This window comes from Coregonus clupeaformis, chromosome 8 (assembly GCF_020615455.1).
Source record: "Coregonus clupeaformis isolate EN_2021a chromosome 8, ASM2061545v1, whole genome shotgun sequence".
Classification (NCBI taxonomy): domain Eukaryota; kingdom Metazoa; phylum Chordata; class Actinopteri; order Salmoniformes; family Salmonidae; genus Coregonus; species Coregonus clupeaformis.
Window position 1 is genome coordinate 35,103,794 of NC_059199.1, and position 15,318 is coordinate 35,119,111.

At 41.7% G+C, this 15,318-nt stretch overlaps 1 protein-coding gene across 1 annotated transcript in view; it reads right to left on the reverse strand.

The window, feature by feature from the left end:
- LOC121571977 (SH2 domain-containing protein 2A) overlaps positions 1-13,108 on the reverse strand; it is a 25,384-nt gene extending 12,276 nt beyond the window's left edge. The window contains exons 1-3 of the mRNA XM_041883807.2: positions 12,993-13,108; positions 9,271-9,473; positions 5,811-5,986 (exon numbers count right to left, since the gene is read on the reverse strand). Coding sequence (XP_041739741.1) covers positions 5,811-5,986; positions 9,271-9,473; positions 12,993-13,020 — 407 coding nt within the window. The 5' untranslated portion in view covers positions 13,021-13,108. The remainder of the gene's footprint in view (positions 1-5,810; positions 5,987-9,270; positions 9,474-12,992) is intronic.
- Between the last annotated feature and the right edge of the window lie 2,210 nt (positions 13,109-15,318).

Here is a 15,318-nt window from a genome sequence, read left to right on the forward strand (position 1 = left end):
ATTTTTGTTTCATTTGTTCCCAAGGGGGGAAGGGGAAGGCACCTAGGGAGTGCTTAGGCAAGAGGCCCGCTGGCATAAATTACCTGTAGAAGTTGACTGTCTATGCACACTAGGAAAGACCTGGACGGACCATCCCTTGTATTTTGGTTAGTGCACCAGGTAGTGCTAGTTAAGTAAGTAGTGGGTAGGCAGGTAAGGTAGGAGAGGGGGCTTTGATATTTACTTTCTTTGCTTTGGTTCCGTTCCGTCCAGCCCCTTTTCCCCAAACTTACCGTGCGAAGGAATAAATTCCCTGTTAACGGTATTCTCTGCCTTTTGTCATCCTTACTCACACCTACAGTCCCATACCTCTTTCACACCACGGAGAGTTGAGTTGTAGCAGGGTGTTGCGTTCCCTCTTCCGAGAGGCGTGCGTAACAATCCTCTATGAGGCTGTGGAGGGATTCAAGTTGTGGATTTCACTAGTTTACTTCAATTAGGGAGGGGATGGTGGGGTTGGAAAGTAATAAAGGGAAATGTATATATTTTTAAAGGGTATATGTGTATATATACAGTGGGGAGAACAAGTATTTGATACACTGCCGATTTTGCAGGTTTTCCTACTTACAAAGCATGTAGAGGTCTGTAATTTTTATCATAGGTACACTTCAACTGTGAGAGATGGAATCTGAAACAAAAATCCAGAAAATCACATTGTATGATTTTTAAGTAATTAATTTGCATTTTATTGCATGACATAAGTATTTGATCACCTACCAACCAGTAAGAATTCCATCTCTCACAGACCTGTTAGTTTTTCTTTAAGAAGCCCTCCTGTTCTCCACTCATTACCTGTATTAACTGCACCTGTTTGAACTCGTTACCTGTATAAAAGACACCTGTCCACACACTCAATCAAACAGACTCCAACCTCTCCACAATGGCCAAGACCAGAGAGCTGTGTAAGGACATCAGGGATAAAATTGTAGACCTGCACAAGGCTGGGATGGGCTACAGGACAATAGGCAAGCAGCTTGGTGAGAAGGCAACAACTGTTGGCGCAATTATTAGAAAATGGAAGAAGTTCAAGATGACGGTCAATCACCCTCGGTCTGGGGCTCCATGCAAGATCTCACCTCGTGGGGCATCAATGAGGAAGGTGAGGGATCAGCCCAGAACTACTCAGCAGGACCTGGTCAATGACCTGAAGAGAGCTGGGACCACAGTCTCAAAGAAAACCATTAGTAACACACTACGCCGTCATGGATTAAAATCCTGCAGCGCACGCAAGGTCCCCCTGCTCAAGCCAGCGCATGTCCAGGCCCGTCTGAAGTTTGCCAATGACCATCTGGATGATCCAGAGGAGGAATGGGAGAAGGTCATGTGGTCTGATGAGACAAAAATTGAGCTTTTTGGTCTAAACTCCACTCGCCGTGTTTGGAGGAAGAAGAAGTATGAGTACAACCCCAAGAACACCATCCCAACCGTGAAGCATGGAGGTGGAAATATCATTCTTTGGGGATGCTTTTCTGCAAAGGGGACAGGACGACTGCACCGTATTGAGGGGAGGATGGATGGGGCCATGTATCGTGAGATCTTGGCAAACAACCTCCTTCCCTCAGTAAGAGCATTGAAGATGGGTCGTGGCTGGGTCTTCCAGCATGACAACGACCCGAAACACACAGCCAGGGCAACTAAGGAGTGGCTCCATAAGAATCATCTCAAGGTCCTGGAGTGGCCTAGCCAGTCTCCAGACCTGAACCCAATAGAAAATCTTTGGAGGAAGCTGAAAGTCCGTATTGCCCAGCGACAGCCCCGAAACCTGAAGGATCTGGAGAAGGTATGGAGGAGTGGGCCAAAATCCCTGTTGCAGTGTGTGCAAACCTGGTCAAGACCTACAGGAAACGTATGATCTCTGTAATTGCAAACAAAGGTTTCTGTACCAAATATTAAGTTCTGCTTTTCTGATGTATCAAATACTTATGTCATGCAATAAAATGCAAATTAATTACTTAAAAATCATACAATGTGATTTTCTGGATTTTTGTTTTAGATTCCGTCTCTCACAGTTGATGTGTACCTATGATAAAAGTTACAGACCTCTACATGCTTTGTAAGTAGGAAAACTTGCAAAATCGGCAGTGTATCAAATACTTGTTCTCCCCACTGTATATATAAACCCCAGTCGTACTTTATCAAATGCCTTTTCGAAGTCTGCTATGAATAGTAGGCCTGGCTTCCCAGATTTTTCATAGTGTTCTATTGTTTCGAGTACTTGCCTTATATTATCTCCAATGTATTGCCCATGTAAAAAACCTGTCTGATTAGAATGAATAATGTCCGACAATACCTTTTTTAATTCTATGCGCTATACATTTTGCTAGAATTTTTGCATCACAACACTGAAGTGTAAGGGGCTGCCAATTTTTTTTAATGGACTGGATCTTTATATTTTCCACTTGTATCCTGTTTCAGTAATAATGAAATCAGGCCTTCTTCTTGAGTGTCTGATAATCTACCATTTACATAAGAGTGGTTAAAACATGCTAATAACGGTCCTCTGAGTATATCAAAAAAGGTTTGGTATACCTCGACTGGTATGCCATTCAACCCTGGAGTTTTCCCGGACTTAAAGTCTTTAATTGCATCTAGAAGTTCTTCCTCTGTAATTTCACCTTCACACGAGTCTTTCTGTATAACTGTTAATTTTACATTATCAATAGAAAAAAAATCTCTACAATTTGCTTCAGTTAGAGGAGATGGAGGCGACTGAAGCGAAAACATATGCTTAAAGTACTTTGTTTCCTCCTTAAAAATATCATTTGGTGAATCATGGGTGACTCCGTCATTTGTAACCATTTTCAATTAATTATTTTTGGTAGCATTCCTATGTTGAAGATTAAAAAAGAATTTGGTGCATTTTCCCCCATATTCTATCCAGTTTACTTTATTTTTAGAATATATTACACTTGATCTTTCTTGAATACGTTTCTCCATTTCTTTTTGTTTTTCCTCTAATTTATTCTGAGCCTCTATGTTACAGTTTTTATTGCTATCTATCTGTTCTGTTAGACCTTCTATTTCCTTTGTTAGTGTGGACTCTTTTGACCTAAATTGCTTTTGTTTTCGAGATGAGTACTGAATTGCATGGCACATTAAATTAAAGGCACATTTAAAGGTATCCCATACAATAAGGGGATTTGCTGTCCCTATGTTATGTTGGAAAAAATCAGTTATAAATTCCTCTGTCCTAGTTAAAAACAAGTTATCATCCAATAGGCTTTGATAAAATTTCCAATATCCTCGCCCACGTGGAAATTCAGTAAGAGTAATGTATATGCCAATTATATGATGGTACGACCGCATTCTGTCCCCTATCAACACTTTTTAAACTTTTGGTGCCAACGAGAATGACATAAGAAAGTAGTCAAGACGACTAGCTTGATTGAGTCTCCGCCATGTATATCTCACTAGATCAGGATATTTAAGCCTCCATATATCTACTAGTTCTAATGTATCCATGACATTCATGATTTCCTTAAGAGCATGAGGGTGATTGTTTGTAGTGTGATTTCCTTTACGGTCCATTGAGCTATTTAAAACGGTATTATAATCTCCCACCATAATAAGAGTCTTGAATTGCTTGCAAGGTCGATAATTTATTATATATATTTTCAAAGAAGTGTGGTTCATCATTATTTGGTCCGTAAAAGTTAATGAGCCATATTTTTTTATGGTCCAATAACATATTTAAAATAATCCATCTACCTTGCGTATCTGTTTGGACAATTTGCACATTCGGATCGAAATTACTGTTAATTAATATTATCACCCCTTTTGAGTTTCTTAGCCCATGGGAGAAGTATATTTCTCCAAGTCATTAAAGTTTCGAGGCTGACGTTTGGCAACTCGAACCTTCAGCTCCCTCCACAGATTTTCTATGGGATTAAGGTCTGGAGACTGGCTAGGCCACTCCAGGACCTTAATGTGCTTCTTCTTGAGCAACACCTTTGTTGCCTTGGCTGTGTGTTTTGGGTCATTGTCATGCTGGAATACCCAACCACGACCCATGTTCAATGCCCTGGCTGAGGGAAGGAGGTTCTCACCCAAGATTTGACGGTACATGGCCCCGTCCATCGTCCCTTTGATGCGGTGAAGTTATCCTATCCCCTTAGCAGAAAAACACCCCCAAAGCATAATGTTTCCACCTCCATGTTTGACGGTGGGGATGGTGTTCTTGGGGTCATAGGCAGCATTCCTCCTCCTCCAAACACTGCGATTTGAGTTGATGCCAAAAAGCTCGATTTTGGTCTCATCTGACCACAACACTTTCACCCAGTTCTCCTCTGAATCATTCAGATGTTCATTGGCAAACTTCAGACGGGCCTGTATATGTGCTTTCTTGAGCAGGGGGACCTTGTGGGCGCTGCAGGATTTCAGTCCTTCACGGCGTAGTGTGTTACCAATTGTTTTCTTGGTGACTATGGTCCCAGCTGCCTTGAGATCATTGACAAGATCCTCCCGTGTAGTTCTGGGCTGATTCCTCACCGTTCTCATGATCATTGCAACTCCACGAGGTGAGATCTTGCATGGAGCCCCAGGCCGAGGGAGATTGACAGTTCTTTTGTGTTTCTTCCATTTGCGAATAATCGCACCAACTGTTGTCACCTTCTCACCAAGCTGCTTGGCGATGGTCTTGTAGCCCATTCCAGCCTTGTGTAGGTCTACAGTCTTGTCCCTGACATCCTTGGAGAGCTCTTTGGTCTTGGCCATGGTGGAGAGTTTGGAATCTGATTGATTGATTGCTTCTGTGGACAGGTGTCTTTTATACAGGTAACAAACTGAGATTAGGAGCACTTCCTTTAAGAGTGTGCTCCTAATCTCAGCTTGTTACCTGTATAAAAGACACCTGGGAGCCAGAAATCTTTCTGATTGCGAGGGGGTCAAATACTTATTTCCCTCATTAAAATGCAAATCAATTTATAACATTTTTTACATGCGTTTTTCTGGATTTTTTTGTTGTTATTCTGTCTCTCACTGTTCAAATAAACTTACCATTAAAATTATAGACTGATCATTTCTTTGTCAGTGGGCAAACTTACAAAATCAGCAGGGGATCAAATACTTTTTTCCCTCACTGTATATACAACAATCCCTAATATATATATATATATATATATATATATATATATATATATATATATATATATATATATCGACAATCACTTTTACACAATATACAACACACTAGGCACCAAAAGTCAGTCCATATGCTATCCCGGGCATTTTCTTCTCACCCACGTATTATAGGCCTACTCCTCACTTTCGTGACATACTACTATTTAGTAATTATTTCAGTTAGAACTTGAAACCGACCATGACTGTTATGAATTTCAAGTTCTTTGGAAGACTATTCCAAAGAATGGCAGCTGAGTAGAAAAAAGTTTCCCTCCCCATACCACACTTAACGTCAGTTTCACTTCTTCTAGTGGAATAGTTGTGGTTATCCCTGACCAAGTTAAAGTAGTTACGTAGGTACACGGGGACCGTACTGTGGACAATCTTATGAACAAGGCACAATTTAAGGCTTTCAAAGTGGGAATGGTCAAGATGAGTATGTGTATCCCTATATATGTGTCGTGTCATCTGTGGTCTTGTGTGAGTGCGCGTGTGCATTTTACGTGTGTTTGAGTGTACGTGTGTGCATGTGTGTCTGTGGTCTTCTTGCATATGCACTTGTTTCCCTGGATGCGCGATGTTTCTTTATTTCTATTGCAGATAATGTATACCAGTATATGTTTCTATGTGTGCGGTCAGTCAGTCAGTCTAACCTGCGCGTGGCGAAGCCATGTAGCCAGCTGGGCAGGGGGCGGCCAGGCCGACGCAGGCGGGGGAGCTGTGTCCTCTCGAACCACAGCAGGGTGTGGGCCCGAAGGGACGGAGAGAAGGGCTCCAGGGGCCCGGGACCACCCAGAGTCAGAGCAGGAGACATCCTCTTCACTACTGTCTGAGAGAGGGAGGGATAGAGGGAGATAGACAGTGAGGGTTGTGAGATTTATAGGCATATTCAATAGTTTCTCTGTTGTGCTATCTGGTATCTTTCCATTATTGTGGAGATTTTAAGGCCATATTGAAAAGAAAACAAGGCCTGGTCCAGAAACAGCACCTACCAACTACCACTTCATGTAGATCTGAAAGGAAAGAGAGAGAGGGGGTGGGAGAGGGAGACAACGGCTGTTCACACACGTAAGCTTGAATACGTTCCCACAGAAGTTACCTTAGCAAGAGAAGACAATTACATTTTAAACACTTGATATGCTAATCCATGCCTTTTTCATTCCAGCATGCAGTCAACTACATGGAAGTGGCATACATACCTCCCATCCTGGACATTGGGCCTTACCCGCAGCCCATCCAGTTGGTGCTCTCTGTCACAAACAGCAAGGCACTACAGTCACCGGCATTTGATACAACATTACTGTGCTGCCAGTGGACAACCAGGCCTATAGTCTGTTATATCTGGTGTTATTCTCCTGTCTTATTCGGTGTCCTGTGTGAATTTAAGTATGCTCCCTCTAATTCTCTCTCCCTCCCCTCTCGGAGGACCTGAGTCCTAGGACTATGCCTCAGGACTACCTGGCCTGATGACTCCTTGCTGTCCCCTGTCCACCTGGTCGTGCTGCTGCTCCAGTTTCAACTCTTCTGCCTGCGGCTATGGAACCCTGACCTGTTCACCAGACGTGCTACCTTGTCCCAGACCTGCTGTTTTCAACTCTCTCTCTACCGCACCTGCTATTTCAACCTCTAAATGCCCAGCTATGAAAAGCCAAGTGACATTTACTCCTGATGTACTGACCTGTTGCAACCTCTACAACCACTGTAATTATTATTTGACCCTGCTGGTCATCTATGAACGTTTGAACATCTAGGAGAAAAATCTGGCCTTAATGGCCATGTACTGTTATAATCTCCACCCGGCACAGCTAGAAGGGGACTGGCCATCCCTCAGAGACTGGTTTCTTCCTAGGTTTCTGCCTTTCTAGGGAGTTTTTCCTAGCCACCGTGCTTCTACATATGCATTGCTTGTTGTTTGGGGTTTTAGGCTGGGTTTCTGTATAGCACTTTGTGACATCTGCTGATGTAATATGGGCTTTATAAATACATTTGATTGATTGATTGATACAGTAGGTACAGTGTGTAAGGTATAAAACTTCATACAGTGCCTTCGGAAAGTATTCAGACCCCTTGACTTTTTCCACATTTTGTTAGGTTACAGCCTTATTCTAGAATTGATTAAATTGTTTTTTTTCCCTCATCAATCTACACACAATACCCCATAATGACCAAGCAAAAACACGTTTAGAATTGTTTTGCTAATTTATAAAAAATTAAGAAAAAATGAAATATCACGTTTACATAAGCATTCAGACCCTTTACTCAGTACTTTGTTGAAGCACCTTTGGCAGCGATTACAGCCTCGAGTCTTCTTGGGTATGACGCTACAAGCTTGGCACACCTATATTTAGGGAGTTACTCCCATTCTTCTCTGCAGATCCTCTCAAGCTGTTAGGTTGGACGGGGAGCATCGCTGCACAGCTATTTTCAGGTCTCTCCAGAAATGTTTGGTCAGGTTTAAGTCCGGGCTCTGGCTGGGCCACTCAAGGACATTCAGATATTTGTCCCGAAGCCACTCTTGCGTTGTCTTGGCTGTGTGCTTAGGTTAATTGTCCTGTTGGAAGGTGAACCTTCGCCCAGGTCTGAGGTCCTGAGAGCTCTGGAGCAGGTTGTCATCAAGGATCTCTCTGTACTTTGCTCTGTTCATCTTTGCCTCGATCCTGACTAGTCTCCCAGTCCCTGCATCTGAAAATCATCCCAACAGCATGATTCTGCCACCACCATGCTTCACCGTAGGGATGGTGCCAGGTTTCCTCCAGACGTGACGCTTGGAATTCAGGCCAAAGAGTTCAATCTTGGTTTCATCAGACCAGAGAATCTTGTTTCTCATGGTCTGAGAGTCTTTAGGTGCATTTTGGCAAACTCCAAGTGGGCTGTCATGTGCCTTTTACTGAGGAGTGGCTTCCGTTTGGCCACTCTACCATAAAGGCCTGATCGGTGGAGTGTTGCAGAGATGGTTGTCCTTCTGGAAGGTTCTCCAATCTCCACAGAGGAACTCTAGAGCTCTGTCAGAGTGACAATCGGGTTCTTGGTCACCTCCCTGACCAAGGCCCTTCTCCCCTGATTGTTCAGTTTGGTCTGGCGGCCAGCTCTAGGAAAAGTCTTGGTGGTTCCAAACTTCTTCCATTTAAGAATGATGGAGGCCACTGTGTTCTTGGTACCCTTCCCCAGATCTGTGCCTCGACACAATCCTATCTCGGCGCTCTACGGACAATTCCTTCGACCTCATGGCTTGGTTTTTGCTCTGACATGCACTGTCAACTGTGGGACCTTATATAGACAGGTGTGTGCCTTTCCAAATCATGTCCAATCAATTGAAGTTACCACAGGTGGACTCCAATCAAGTTGCAGAAACATCTCAAGGATGATCAATGGAAACAGGATGCACCTGAGCTCAATTTCGAGTCTCATAGCAAAGGGTCTGAGTACCTTTGTAAATAAGGTATTTCTGTTTTTAATTTTTTATAAATTTGCAAACATTTCTAAAAACCTCTTTTCCCTTTCTCATTATGGGGTATTGTGTGTAGATTGCTGAGGATTTGTATTTATATAATCAATTTTAGAATAAGGCTGTAACGCAACAAAATGTGGAGAAGTCAAGGGGTCTGAATACTTTCCGAAGGCACTGTAGGTCAAATAAACCCATCATAGTATTTCACCAATCCTTCCCATTTTTGCACATCAAACTTGGAGAAGGCTCTAGAGACAGAATCTGAACTGGACTGACCCATGCAACACTGAACGTAGAGAGGTAACTTTCAGTTTTCTTTGTTTTATTCTTTCATGAAATGGCCGTTTTTATTAACCGAGCCACAGGAAGTTGTGTGTCTCTAACTGTACTGTGTGGTTTAGGGTGTAAAGTGTGGCTGCTGGTTTCAGACATGACAATCTGACTGAAGGCTTACGGGAAGTCCTCTACAAAGACACAGACATATGCATTTTAGAACACAAGCATTCACATACAGTAGAAATACACGTGTCAATTAAAGCACAAATGCTTGTCTGTGTCATGTCTACCAAGCATAGAAAACACTATTGAAAAGCATGCAAATTTGCAGAATTTCCACTGATCTGGGATCTGATGTTAAATCTAATGTAAAATTTTAATTCTGTAACCTCATTCTCCTGGCCATGGGTTTGTTTGGCTGGCAGCGCCACCTCCTCCCGAGGGGTTTTCGGGACCTTTAAGCTCCGCCTGGGTTTGATTGGCGGAGTCTGGCGGGTGGGCAGGTCTTGAGCAGAATGCTGGTGTGGTACAGGCTTTTGGGGTTGGATAGGCAGGCAGCTGATTCGCTCCTCTCGCCTGAGGCTTTCAACATCTGCAAACCAACACAAAATAATCTATAAAGCTAACGATTAACCATCACAAAAGTGACGGCCACAGAAAGCATCTTTTTGACATTGAACTAACACATTATGTATGTATTTATATATTTTTTAAATTGAACTTTTATTGAAACAGGTAAGAACCATTGATATTATCAACATCTGCAAACCAACATAAAATACATCTTATAAAGCTAAACATTAACCATCACAAGTGACGGCCACAGAAAGCATATTTTTGATGCTTCTACATCTGCATTGCTTGCTGTTTGGGGTTTTAGGCAGGGTTACTGTATAGCACTTTGTCATCTGCTTTATAAATAAATGTGATTGATTGACATTGAACTAACACAATATATTTTTATTCAACCTTTTTAACCAGAGGTCACACTGAGTTTCACATCTCTTTTAAAAAAGTGAACCCTGGCCAAAAAAACAGCATACGTACAGTGGGGAAAAAAAGTATTTAGTCACCCACCAATTGTGCAAGTTCTCCCACTTAAAAAGATGAGAGAGGCCTGTAATTTTCATCATATGTACACGTCAACTATGACAGACAAAATGAGAAAAAAAAAACACTGACTTTCAACTCCCTCCAAAGATTTTCTAGGGGGTTGAGATCTGGAGACTGGCTAGGCCACTCCAGGACCTTGAAATGCTTCTTACGAAGCCAGTCCTTCGTTGCCCGGGCGGTGTGTTTGGGATCATTGTCATGCTGAAAGACCCAGCCACGTTTCATCTTCAATGCCCTTGCTGATGGAAGGAGGTTTTCACTCAAAATCTCACGATACATGGCCCCATTCATTCTTTCCTTTACACGGATCAGTCGTCCTGGTCCCTTTGCAGAAAAACAGCCCCAAAGCATGATGCTTCCACCCCCATGCTTCACAGTAGGTATGGTGTTCTTTGGATGCAACTCAGCATTCTTTGTCCTCCAAACACGACGAGTTGAGTTTTTACCAAAAAGTTATATTTTGGTTTCATCTGACCATATGACATTCTCCCAATCCTCTTCTGGATCATCCAAATGCACTCTAGCAAACTTCAGACGGGCCTGGACATGTACTGGCTTAAGCAGGGGGACACGTCTGGCACTGCAGGATTTGAGTCCCTGGCGGCGTAGTGAGTTACTGATGGTAGGCTTTGTTACTTTGGTCCCAGCTCTCTGCAGGTCATTCACTAGGTCCCCCCGTGTGGTTCTGGGATTTTTGCTCACCGTTCTTGTGATCATTTTGACCCCACGGGGTGAGATCTTGCGTGGAGCCCCAGATCGAGGGAGATTATCAGTGGTCTTGTATGTCTTCCATTTCCTAATAATTGCTCCCACAGTTGATTTCTTCAAACCAAGCTGCTTACCTATTGCTGATTCAGTCTTCCCAGCCTGGTGCAGGTCTACAATTTTGTTTCTGGTGTCCTTTGACAGCTCTTTGGTCTTGGCCATAGTGGAGTTTGGAGTGTGACTGTTTGAGGTTGTGGACAGGTGTCTTTTATACGGATAACAAGTTCAAACAGGTGCCATTAATACAGGTAACGAGTGGAGGACAGAGGAGCCTCTTAAAGAAGAAGTTACAAGTCTGTGAGAGCCAGAAATCTTGCTTGTTTGTAGGTGACCAAATACTTATTTTCCACCATAATTTGCAAATAAATTCATTAAAAATCCTACAATGTGATTTTCTAGATTTTTTTTCCTCAATTTGTCTGTCATAGTTGACGTGTACCTATGATGAGAATTACAGGCCTCTCTCATCTTTTTAAGTGGGAGAACTTGCACAATTGGTGGCTGACTAAATACTATTTTCCCCCACTGTATACAGTGCCTTCAAAAAGTATTCACACCTCTTGACTTTTTCCAAATTGTGTTGTGTTAAAGCCTGACTTTAAAATGGATTACATTTAGATTTTGTGTCGCTGGCCTACACACAACACCCCAAAATGTCAAAGCGGAATAATGTTTTGAGACATTTTTACAAATGAATTAAAAATGAAAAGCTGAAATGTCTTGAGTCAATAATTATTCAACCCATTTGTTATAGCAAGCCTAAATAAGTTCAGGAGTAAAAATGTGCTTAAGTCACATAATAAGTTGGACTCACCCTGACATTGAATATCCCTTTGAGCATGGTGAAGTTATTAATGACACTTTGGATGGTGTATACATACACCCAGTCACTACAAAGATACAGGTGTCCTTCCTAACTCAGTTGCTGGAGAGGAAGGAAACTGCTCAGGGATTTCAGCATGAGGTCAATGGTGACTTTAAAACAGTTACATAGTTTAATGGCTGTGATAGGAGGATGGATCAACAATATTGTAGTTACTTCACAATACTAACCTAAATGACAGAGTGAAAATACAGAATACATTCCAAAAACATGCATCATGTTTGCAATAAGACAGTAAAGTAAAATTGCCAAAGAAATGTGGCAAAGAAAGGAACTTTATTTCCTGAATTCAGAGCTTTATATTTGGGGCAAATCCAACAAAACACATCACTGAGTACCACTCTTCATATTTTCAAGCATGGTGGTGGATGCATCATGTTATGGGTATGCTTGTCATCATCAAGGACTAGGGAGTTTTTTTTAGGATAAAAATAAACGAAATAGAGCTAAGCACAGGCAAAATCCTAGAGGAAAACCTGGTTCAATCTGCTTTGCAACAGACACTGGGAGACAAATTCACCTTTCAGTAGGACAATAACCTAAAACACAAGGCCAAATATACACTGGAGTTGTTTACCAAGACGACATTGAATGTTCCTGAGTGGCCTAGTTACAGTTTTGACTTAAATCGGCTTGAAAACCTATTGCAAGATTTTAAAATGGCTGTCTAGCAATGATCAACAACCAACTTGACAGAGCTTGAAGAATTTAAAAAGAATAATGTGCAAATATTGTACAATCCAGGTGAGCAAAGCTCTTAGAGACTTACCCAGAAAAACTCACAGCTGTAATCGCTGCCAAAGGTGGTTCTAACATGTATTGACTCAGGGGTGTGAATACTTATGTAAATTATATATTTCTGTAACATTTACAATAAATGTGCAAACATTTCTAAAAACTTGTTTTCAAAAATGTATATTTAATACATTTTGAATTCAGGTTGTAACACAACAAAATGTGGAATGAGTAATCAAGGTAGTAAGATAACTACTCTTGTGTGATGAGTAACCTTTTTATGAGACTTGCCTTAGCTCCCACAGCTAATGCCTGTAGGTTTTAGCTTAGTGGGCTAACACAATCTTCGGCTGCGCAGACAAACCTGTCTATCTAACTTGGTATAAAGCTGAGTGAATGGGCTGGGGAAATGTAACCACTCTCAAATTGAGTGAGATCGACATGATATTTTGAAGTATATTTTGAAACTATACATTGTTTGTTAACTAAGACTCGTGACAACAAAAATGTAATCAATGGTAGACATTAGCAATGATATTAAATGGGTTAATAATGAAAACATTGTTCCTACATAGTTCTGACTGAATATAAAGTTGTTAAAAGTATAAGCCTGACCTTTTAAGCGCTGGTAGTCGAAGTCCATGTTGATGTTTAAAATAGGTCGTCACAAGACGGCTGTGAAAACGGATGTCTGAACATATCTTTCCTCCTCTACATCAACTGCTGTTTGTCTGTGTGTGTGTCTATGAGAGCGAAAGAAAGGGAGAGAGAGTGATAAAGAGGAAGGGGGAGAGAGCGGGAGGAAACAAAATAGAGAGATAAACTATGAGTTTTTGTGGGTGGGGGAGGGAAAATTGAATCTTTACCAATTTCTTAATTACATAATTATGTCCTAAGTTGTGCATACATAGATAAAATGTGATATGTGCATGAATCTACAATTCTCATGTATTATTTTTTAAATAAAATAACAACTGCTCACGGCCGTCACTTTACCCGTCTCATTCTTATGAAAATAAACAATAACTGAGCTGAGTCTTAACCCTGTTGCCTACGACATGTAACCTAGCACTCTCTTTTTGGTGCACATTCTGCATTTATCATGTTAGAGAACTGAGAACCCAGGGTGAGTCCACACACACACACACACACACACACACACACACACACACATATATATACCCCTCTATCTGTCTCAGTAAAGGTACTGCATTCTTTCACTTCTTTCTCTCCACTTCCTTTCACCTAAAAATATCTAAGTGAGTCACAATATAGCTGTGATTGTCTCAACTTGTCATGTGACTTGGCACTTGCTAATTATGAAGCATTTAGAGCTATTTGTTTTTCTAAGAGCTCATATTATGTCCACAACTGTTCTGTTCCATCAATGTAGGTCTACTTACTACTTTACAGACGTATTCTAAAATGAATTAAATTACTTGTTTCCCTCATCAATCTACACACAATACCACATAATGAGAAAGCAAAAACAGGTTTTTAAAATGTTAACCAAATTTATTAAAAATAAAAAACAAAAATACGTTATTTACACAATTATTCAAACCCTTTGCTATTATACTCGAAATTGAGCTCAGGTGCATCCTGTTTCCATTGATTATCCTTGAGATGTTTCTGCAACTTGATTGGAGTCTACCTGTGGTAAATTCAATTGATTGGACATGATTTGGAAAGGGACACACCTGTCTATATAAGGTCCCACAGTTGACAGTGCATGTCAGCGCAAATACCAAGCAATAAGGTTGAAGGAATTGTCCGTAGAGCTCCGAGACAGGATTGTGTCGAGGCACAGATCTGGGGAAGGGTACCAGAAAAGTCCTGCACCATTGAAGGTCCCCAAGAACACAGTGGCCTCCATCGTTCTTAAATGGAAGAAGTTTGGAATCACCAAGACTCAGGGGAGAAGGGCCTTGGTCAGGGAGGTAGACAAGGACCTGATGGTCACTCTGACAGAGCTCTAGAGTTCCTCTGTGGAGATGGGAGAACCTTCCAGAAGGACAACCATCTCTGCAGAACTCCACCAATCAGGCCTTTATGGTAGAGTGGCTAGATGGAAGCCATTCCTCAGTAAAAGGCACATGACAGCCCGTTTGGAGTTTGCCAAAAGGCACCTAAAGGACTCTCAGACCATGAGAAACAAGATTCTCTGGACTGATGAAACCAAGATTGAATTCTTTAGCCTGAATGCCAAGCGTCACGTCTGGAGGAAACCCGGCACCATCCCTACGGTGAAGCATGGTGGTGGCAGCATCATGCTGTGGGGATGTTTTTCAGCTGCAGGGACTGGGAGACTAGTCAGGATCTAGGGCAAGATGAACCGAGGTAAGTACAGAGAGATCCTTGATGAAAACCTGCTCCAGAGTGCATAGCGATGCTCCCCATCCAGAGGATCTGCAGAGAAGAATGGGGAAAAACTCCCAAAATACAGGTGTGCCAAGTTTGTAGTGTCATACCCAAGAAAACTCAAGGTTGTAATCTGCTGCCAAAAGTGCTTCAACAAAGTACTGAGTAAAGGGTCTGAATACTTATGTAAATGTAATATTTCCATTTTTGCTTCATCATTATTGGGTATTGTTAGAAATTGCGTAATTCAAATCTGGTATTGGAATAAGAGAAAACATAATCAAGAGATATTCAATCCAAGCTAAATTTATTATATGCAAAATGTATGTATGATAAGTATGTTGGTTCGTATACGGGCTCACTGAAATACCACGCAGGGCAGACAGAGAACTAATCCATTGTTACAGGTTCTTCTTCAAATACTCTGACAGAGATAGTTCCCACTCTCTGCTGGCCAATCAGAGTAGAGACTGAGCGTGGTTTAGACTTACTCAGACAATCTGTTGGCGCAGGGGCTGGTCCCAACCCCTTGGCGCTCCACGTTCCCAGGCATAAGTTGCTATCATAATAACCTGTGGAG